This window comes from Hyposmocoma kahamanoa, unplaced genomic scaffold, assembly GCF_003589595.1.
Source record: "Hyposmocoma kahamanoa isolate Upper Pololo Valley unplaced genomic scaffold, ASM358959v1 81, whole genome shotgun sequence".
Classification (NCBI taxonomy): domain Eukaryota; kingdom Metazoa; phylum Arthropoda; class Insecta; order Lepidoptera; family Cosmopterigidae; genus Hyposmocoma; species Hyposmocoma kahamanoa.
This window is the reverse complement of record NW_020654080.1, coordinates 6,220,879-6,230,262: the sequence shown is the minus strand read 5'-3', so window position 1 is coordinate 6,230,262 and position 9,384 is coordinate 6,220,879. Positions and strand designations below refer to the sequence as shown.

The following is a 9,384-nucleotide window of genomic DNA, read 5'->3' as shown; positions in this document are numbered from 1 at the left end:
AGCCCATTCACTTTGCTTGCGCCGCTCGCGGCATAGGCCCTTTTATAGGCGTCACACCATGCACTATAGGTATATTATGGATTCAATGAAATCGTCTCGGTTTTCAAATATGCTTTGTATATTGTAAGGAGCGTTTCTTTTTTATTTTTTATATAACATGTCAGTCAGTCTGGCAGCCAGTTGGTTGCAAGTGATTGGTTTAAAATCCTGTCAATTAAATTTGATTATTTAACTGAAAAGTGTCAATTAATAAAACATAAATTATGTACATACATAGAACGCAAATAGCGCCCAAAATTATAAAAACGTAGGTTACCTGGAAAAAAACACAACTGTATAATCATAGCATTTAATCTACGTATTAATGAACAATTCCGAAACATAATAAAAATAAAAATCAGTTCATACAATAATATTTACTCAGTTACAACAAAATATTAGTAAAGAAGAACAAGCACAACTTATCTACTTTTGGACAGAGTTTGAAAATAATGCCGTCCCTTTACAATTACTATTAAAAAGATGAAATTTACTTTTGGTCTCTGAAATGGCTATTCACATCACTGTTCATATTGCCATTACAAGAAAAGTATTATATATTAGAAAGAAATCGGTAACCACAGGGGCGCCTTCAAATTATACTCTTATTATAGAAGCACTGCAGTGGCACCACTGTCGTGCCACACGTGCGTCTGTTTTGCAATCACAATTAGTGAACTAAATATTACTGAAGCACTCGCGTCTAATTTGAAGGCATCCTAACCCGCTAACCCGGACTCAACTCGTCTCACGATAAACTGGCTAATTCAATATATTAAAGCATCGACCATTACATGTAGACATCCGCGCGCGAGACTCGTTTATTGACTTAAACAGTCTATTGTGTGTCTAATCTCGCGTCTGTTTCCGACCTCGAACGCTCTGAAAATCAGCTTTATATTCAGTATGAAATGTTAAATTCTATAGATTGTCACTATTAACGTAGTTCAAAAATACATGAGATTTTAGGGCGCCTTCAAATTAGTCGCTTGTAGAAGCACTTCAGTAATTTTTACTTCACTTAAATGGCGAGCGCGTGTGCTACAGCGGCGCTACAGCTGCGCTTCTAAATATTGTATGAAAATTAGTAGTGGCGGCGCGACTGCAGCGTCTATAAGCGTCAATTTGAAAGCGCCCTTTTTCTGAACAACTGGGTAGCCGATAGTCTAATGAATATACTCCAAAAGTCCAGTTCCCAAAGTGAATATCTTTGTTTTTTTGGGTGTAAAATTCTTAAGACACTATTATATCCGAGAACACTCCGTCTTTTGGAAGTGGTATGTCGTTCAGAACGTCTGGTATCACCTGCAAATAAAATTAAATCTAAATTTGTTGTTCTGAGCATAAGTCTTAATTTCTTTACAACTTGCTTTTACTCTGATCTTTCACATTACATGTGGAAAGATCTGCAGTGAGAACGCTGAGGAAATATTTACTATTACATGTCCATAGATCGTAAATTATATTACGCAAAAAAGTCACCTTAAAGCGCAATAAACAGTAATATTACAATTAAGCGTCGCACCTCACTACAACACGTATCACCACCGTATTACCGAAATATTCAATTAAAATTTATATTTTCTAAATAACTTACGTGAACGTGGATACAAAAAGTTAAGGCTCAATTTATATTGCGGCGGAACGGAATGTAAGCGTGAGATTGCTCGCGCATTCCCCAGAAGATTTTGGCTCGTATCTAGTTTGTACGTTACACAATTGACCATAAAGATCAATATGCTACGTACAATGTCGTTACAAAAATTCGCTTCCACCTTTAAGATGGGAATTGTCACCACGCACGGCGCTGGCGCGTCAATACGAAACAGGCATTTTGTACACGTTTCAGCGTTGTGTGTTGAAGATACTCCATATAAAAAAAACCTGTTTAGTATGAACGTGGTGCGGATTGACAACTGGGGTTCAACCCTAATGGAATCAACTTTTGGCATTAATAATAATTATTGTTATTACATCTTAAAATCTTACGATTTAATTGGATATAATTGGAGAGTGAAAATTTGTGTGCCTGTCCCATTACAAAAGTTTTTTTTATTGGGTTTTTTTGTTCAATATTTTTTATTATATTCTTTAAAACGTTTTAGGAAAGAAAAAAGATTTTAGTTTTAGATGTTGCAGTAGATTTTTATTTCGTGATCCCCGAATCCCAATTAAAAATAAAGATCCTATTTTTAAAGTGCATATTAATTTACAAATTAATAAAGATTTTAATATTTACATTTGAAATTCTATTTGTTTGTTATTTATAAAACTTAATTATAAAAAAATATTACAATGAAAGTTTGAAAATATAATTTTGTAGGGTTTGGACTTCTTGGGGTCAAATCCCTACAATATGCGTATAGTGAAAGTGTGCGACAGACAGAGGGTTAAGAAAATAGAAATACTTAACATGTCAAATCTAACCTCATCCCTGTCAACTCGTATACGTCTCGTTTCTCTAAGAGGAGTTTACGCCATAGTTCTTCGTGCTGGCTTAATTCAGACCCCTGTCTGAATTAAGCCAGTATTTCACAAGACTCGAAGAAGTTTATGAACCGTCTATGATGATTAAGCATGCAGAATTAATTATGATTATTTTCCTCTATCATTAAAGGTAGTGATAATTAGCAACTATGATTTTTATCCTCGACTGTCACTTTTTTTCTAATGAGGTAAGTTTTAACTTGGTAAAGTGACGGGACGAACAAGTCGTGCGCCTGATGGTAAGCGACAGGCTTGTCAATAACAGTTGCCATGCCACTCAAAGCTTTAAAACAAAAATCTGAGGAGCACTGGCACTGCCACTGCGTCCGTCACCCTGAGACATAAGTTGATAAGTCTCATATACTTGTAATTTCACCAGCAGCCTACTAAACCAGAACGCAATAAAGCTAACATTACTGCTTGGCGTTAGCAATAATAGGTAAGGTGGCAGTCCTTCCTGCACGAATTCTTCCACAACAAAATCTTGCTATGGAGCGACGAAATAAAAACATTAAATAATTACCTTAAGATTAACCTCCTTGGGCAAGTATTCATGGAAGAAATTATAGAAATCGGCATGGGTTTTAACAATGTCGAGCCGTGCCATCTCTCTCTTCAGCTCGTTGACCATGTGGGATGGCGCGATGCGGTCGCGGCGGGTATCGCGGACGAAGTTGTATATCACTTGTACTAACGCCTCTGACCTTACGCGGGCTTTGTAATCGTACCTGAGTAATACAAGTATTGTATAATAATAATAAAGTGTTTTAATCATAATAATATATATAGTAATTGAGTTTTAAACATGGTTGCTTGATTAATTTTTTTTTATTATAAAATAAGTGCGATGAGGTCGTCGATGGAGCATGCACCTAAATAATGCCTATTAACACTCGCCTTGAAAAGGCTAAAGTTAGTGTTCAGGGAATAATAAGTCTGCAGGCAAGGAATTCCACTTCGTAGCCGTTCGTCATATTAATGTGGAATTGTAATGCTTCGTGCGAATCTTTGAAATATCCACAACATAGGGGTGGAACTTCAGCCTACGTCTAGTCACCCGATGATTAAATCGTTCAATTAATTCCACCGCACTCTCTGTGAAACTTTAGCAACTGCTAGAGTTTCCTAGTCATTCTTCTCTATTTAATCAAATTGCGATTTGAAGTGGAATTTGTTTATACACTCCCGGACACATAAATCGAGCCACCTTGCATTTTTATTTTCAAGTGCTAGAATAAAAAATATATTATTATCATTGAAGAAAGTTTTTCCCGGTTTCGCAATTAAAATTTTCAACAAAACCTTTTGAAAATAACTCGGCGACTTGGCGATATTTAGGCTGTTTGAAATAGACAAAGGCGATTTTAGGCTACTTAATAAAATGTCTGGGGAATTACAAACTTGATTGGAGGTGTTGTGGGGAATGGAGTTGTAAAACAACTTACTTGGGGGTTTGAGTATTTCTACGTGTGGGGAATTCGGGAAATAAGAGAGTTCATATTCCCCAATTTCCGGCAGCAAGCAGAATTGTAGAATTATTTTCCTTGATTTTTAGGGATTTTATAGCTTGGGCGAATATTGGCTACTTAACACAAATAAATTGGCGAATTAACTTCGCAAAAACCTGGCAACACTACTCGAATTATGTGTTCGGAAGTATATTATTATATACAATAAAGGTATACTTAATTTTATGCTTAGTTTTAAATGAGTATCTATGTATGTAGTAGACATGTTCGTCGCGCCACCCCCGCCGATGATTTCACCGACGTAAAATCGGCGTGGCGAAAATTTGTTGTATTTTAATAAAGCTTCTTTGTTAACTATATTTCCGTACAATTAAAATGAATTACGATCCTGTGTATATGTGTATGTGTATACATCATATTCATAGTAGATTTAAATTAAGAGCGTTTGTTTTAATGTGATCATTGTCTTCAAACTTTCTTTAAGTTGGAAGTACAACTACTTTTTTCGGATCAAAATCGCGTATACGTATTTACATATTCAAACAAATCAATGTTTCGGGCCTTTCACAGATCCCGTGATCACAGCTGACTAATAACTAAGGTCATCAATAAGTTATGTCCGATATTAATTTCTTTAAGTTGATCAGTTTTATTAAAGGTAACCAATCTACATATCTGCTAAAAAGTTGAAAATAAATACAAAAGTTGATTTAAGCTATCTTTTAGTGATTTTTTAAACATCTTAAAAATAAATGCCACGCCGATAACGCCGTCGCCGCCGGTTGGAAAACCATCACACGCCGCCACCGACTTTACGATCAGTGCACATCTCTAGTATGTATGTAGTTAGTCTTTTGCATTTTGTGTTTCGTAAAATATCCTATTTTGTTTTGAACATCTAAACACATATGTTTAGTTAGTATAAACAATATCTCAAGAAAGTTATCCTAAACTAAGAATTAACGAAAAGCCACGAAACTGCTCGATATTTTATGTTATATGGCTTACCTAGTTTCTAATTTGCTCTCCAAAAATTTGTACAATCGATTTGTTATCCAAGACGCATTGCTAGGTCGGAATCTTTTTGGAGGTTTATACTTCATATCCTCAATGAGTTCTGGTGGCAGATCCTCCAAAGATATCAGATTTGACCTGATTCTTTTCACTTTTGGAGCTGTCATAAGAGACTTGAATGGTTTTGCGTTAGGACGGCGTTGTTTCGATGGTACTCGGAAGTTCATTATATCCTTGAGAGGGTCGGTTTTGAACGAATTTCGTACTTGTTCTTCCTGTAAACAGATGATAGAACATTTGCCATAATTAGGTAAACTTACATAAATAAACTGGTATACAATGTAGGGTTGGTAATATTGTGATATTTTAGGTCCATCATTTAAACAAAATTTCAATTTCCCTTAAAATTATTTATAAAGGTTATTGTGTGAAGTAGAATCGTTTTTGTAAATTACAAATCTGTGTAAAGAATAAAATGTAGAAACATGATGACATAATAAAAAAAAGTTCACAATGCAAATGTGAACAAAAAGATGAAGTGCGCAATTTTAGTGATTATTTTTTATGCTTGATAAAAAATAATCACTAAAATGTAACAAATAATCCTGCACCATATCGTCTGCTTACAGGTAAAACCACATTAGTGACATTTTCCACGAAAAAATCTCTACAATTATATACCAGTTGTAACAAATTCACCATCTTTCTGCAGATGTCTTTCTTAGCATAGATAAATAAATTAAGACTTGTGTGGAAAATATCACTTGTGTGGTTTTACCTTTAAACAGACGATACCATCAAGGAAGCAAAATAAGATATACTTACAATTTTAAGCTTTCTTTCCATGTTATTTTTCTTTATTTTCTGTAAATACATTTCAAGTGTTATTTGCCTAGTACGTCTGGAGACTTCGTGCGCAGATTCTTCTATCTCCTGAGCATTCTCTTCGTAATCAATTTGGTCTTCGGCTACTTGCATATCTTGATGGTCACTTTCATCTACAGATGGCTCAGCTTCTTGTAAATTAGCATTAGCTGCATCAATTAGTGTTTGTCGCTTAGCCGATTTCTCCATGACCAACGCCCTTAGTGATTTTCTTGGAGTAAAATCTTTACCAAAAGTTTGTCGAAGCGTTCTACGCGTAGTTCTATGAGAGTCCCACCCTGAGCCTTCAGCACTGGAATTCTTTGTGCCATCGCTGAAACCAGTACTGTCTTTCAGAGGTGCAAGACTTGGTCTGATAGTAAAGTTTTTTAAAATACTCTTTGTTTTTCGAATGCTAGTGTTTCGACCTTTGGCTGTAAACGTATCCATTTCATTTGTTATGTTATGAAGGATGGCTTCAGGAGATGCCGTGTTGCTTTGTTTTTGTCGGTTTCTGCCAGTCGTGTCGTGAGACATATTTGGCGATTCGCTTTCATTTCCGATTTGATCTTTATCATTTTGCACTCCATCTTTTTGCTCCTCATCATCATCTTCATATACTAGTTTCTGATCATCCTGCGCATCCTCAATTTGAGCTTCTTCACTGTCATCGATAATATCACCTTGTTCGATTTCATTCTCGCTTTCGTGTTCTTCGGCTTCTTGTAGTTCGAGCTCTTGACTTTCATTATGAACCTCATCATCTGTTGCGGACCTTTCTTCTACTTCTTGACTTTCATTTTGCTCTTCTTCATTATCTTCGCTTTCTTCATTTTCCTGATTGTCAATGTCCTCACTTTCGTCCACTTCTTCGTGCCTTTGCATTTCTTGATGTTCATTTTGTTCTTCGACGTCTTCCTGTTCTTCAACCTCTATACTTTCATTTCGAACTTGTTCCTCTTCTTCATAAATTTCTTCTACTTGACTTTCATTATGCTCTTCATGTTCATTTTCTTCGATTTCATTTTGCTCTTCGTCTTCATTTTCTTCGGTTTTATTTTGCTCTTCGTCTTCATTTTCTTCGATTTCATTTTGGTCTTTGTCTTCACTTTCCTCGATTTCTCTTTCTTCTTCATCTTCATTATCTTCGATTTCACTTTGTTCTTTGCCTTCATTTTCCTCGATTTCACTTTCTTCTTCATCTTCATTATCTTCGTTTTCATTTTGCTCTTCGTCTTCTACTTTTTTACTTTCGTTCTGGTCTCCTTCGGTCTCTTGATATTCATCTTCAAATTCTATTGCCTTGCTTTTATTTTGGGATATCTCCTTACTATGTTTTTGTTGTTGTTCAAGTTCGTTATACATATTATCCTGTATAATTTCTTTCTCCTGATTTTCTTCGTGATTACTTTCCAGTGCCAAGTCACTTTCAGCCTTGCCATTAATACAAGCTTCTGTCTCTTGTTGGCTAGCTTTTATGTTCTTTTCTATCTCAGCCTCAACTTCCTCATGACGTTTAGCTTCTTCCAATGGTATTAATCCTTCAGAACGTTTGCTAAGCCGGGTACGTTTTCCTGGCTGACTAAGGGCTTCATCGTGGCCTTTGTATTCGGGTATCACCATATCATTTCCATTTTGTAAAAGTCTGTTGTCTTCACATTCCTTATCATCATGTTCAATTACCTGCTCTTGATTTTCATTGTAAAAGCCTTCCATTGCCACATCATCTTTGGTTTTGTCACTAACATCAGCAGTTTTAATTCCTTTTTGGCTAGTTTCTACGTTATTTCGTACTTCGGCCTCTATTCCTTGATGGTTGTTAACTTCTTGCATTGCAGTTGATATAGTATTAACAGACTTTAATGCTTCAGACAGTTTGCTAAGCCGGGAACGTTTTCTGGGAGTAGAAGCAGGCATAGCAGCTTCCAGTTGCTGTTCAACCATTGTAGACGAGGGCAACATATTCCAATCATCCATTTCTATGTCAGTTGTGGTAATACTTGAAGTAGGCGACGGTTCTCGAATTCCACGAGACATAGATCTGCTGTGTCTAACTGGGTTCTTATTGAGTGCAAAAGCAAACATTTTTGGTTGCACCTCTGATATATCATCTTCACTCTCTGAGACAACGAAATCTGCAAACATATTCTTTCTTTTTGTACTAGGGCGATTGCCAAACAGATGTCTCGATGGTACTTTTAGTCCTGCTGCCATTTCTGTAGTTTTGTTAGAAACTGTTTTATCTGGTGACATATTCAGTAATGCGGCAGGAAATACAGGTTTAGATCGTTTAGGCCCCTGGTTAAATAATTTTTTTGGGCCTACATTGGCAGTCTTGTCTGCTATGTTGGTCTTATTTTGTTGTGATAGAGTTTCTCTTGTCCCAGCTCCGAAAACTCGGCCAAACATTTTTTGATGTAGGTTCTCTTTCTGGGTGAACAGCTTTCTCTGTGGAATTACAATGCTACTGATGGATTCACTGTCACTACTTTCTGGCATGTCCAAGGTATAGTTTTTTTTCTCTTGACTGGAAAAAAAAAATTTTTCGTTAATAGTGCTGTATTCGATTTACAAAATCAAATCTCTAGTTATAATGTTATAGAATCACACATACAATTTGCCTGGGATTATGATACTTACACAAGTCTACGATACTACCTTCTGAACATGGGACTCTAAAATAAGAAGCTAATAAGAAGAAAATAGGTTGCTCGGTAATTGTGACGCATATTTATATAGATTTCATCATAAAGTACCAAGATTACAAGCATTACCTCAAAATCTCAACATCAAACTCTTCCATGACATTATTGGTGGCCAAAGGCTGATGGTTATCTAAGACCTCAAGGATGTCCCTGGAATGGTCCACTTTCTTCCACCAACTTTTTCCTGTAACAATTACCTTTTGTGTGAATTTGTCAGACATCAATAGATTAGATAGATTGATAGATAAAATGTTTATTTGGATCTACAGACACATATACATAACACAAAAATAAGTAAAAAAAAAGAAAAAACAGCAGAGTTGCAGCACTGCTTGACACCCAGTTACATATGTGTGCTGCAGCAGTGCAAAAAGGCCATAGCTCAGCGTCAGTAACCACTGACCACTGACTTTTCTGACTTAAGTAAACACTTAAGAGCAAACCGCTGATTTTCAGCTATAACCTAGAGGGTGCCGCGGATACGATAACCAGCTCCCTGACGCCATTTGCATGTTGTATAAACTAAACAAATAATAAATTCGAAACTAAATGAATACGAAAGATAATGTAAATATAATAAAATACAATATTTTTAGATTATGATTGAAGTATATTCATAATATAATTAAAATTATAAATTGAAATTTTATGTGAAATTTATAAGTCAATTAAATTATACTAATATTTACAAGGAGCAACCCCTAGAGTTTCATAATCATTCTTCTCAGGGCAATCTGCCTTACGAATGAGTTGTAGACTTTAATAAATTTTTAAATTTTAAGTGTAATGTGAAAATATTGACGCTC

At 35.6% G+C, this 9,384-nt stretch overlaps 1 protein-coding gene across 1 annotated transcript in view; it reads right to left on the bottom strand.

The window, feature by feature from the left end:
- Positions 1 to 341: 341 nt before the first annotated feature.
- The window catches only part of LOC113234076 (putative leucine-rich repeat-containing protein DDB_G0290503), a 9,988-nt gene continuing 945 nt past the window's right edge, over positions 342 to 9,384 (bottom strand). The window contains exons 3-7 of the mRNA XM_026469318.1: positions 8,648 to 8,762; positions 5,835 to 8,400; positions 5,004 to 5,284; positions 3,050 to 3,254; positions 342 to 1,344 (exon numbers count right to left, since the gene is read on the bottom strand). Of these exons, the coding sequence (XP_026325103.1) occupies positions 1,273 to 1,344; positions 3,050 to 3,254; positions 5,004 to 5,284; positions 5,835 to 8,400; positions 8,648 to 8,762 (3,239 nt within the window). The 3' untranslated portion in view covers positions 342 to 1,272. The remainder of the gene's footprint in view (positions 1,345 to 3,049; positions 3,255 to 5,003; positions 5,285 to 5,834; positions 8,401 to 8,647; positions 8,763 to 9,384) is intronic.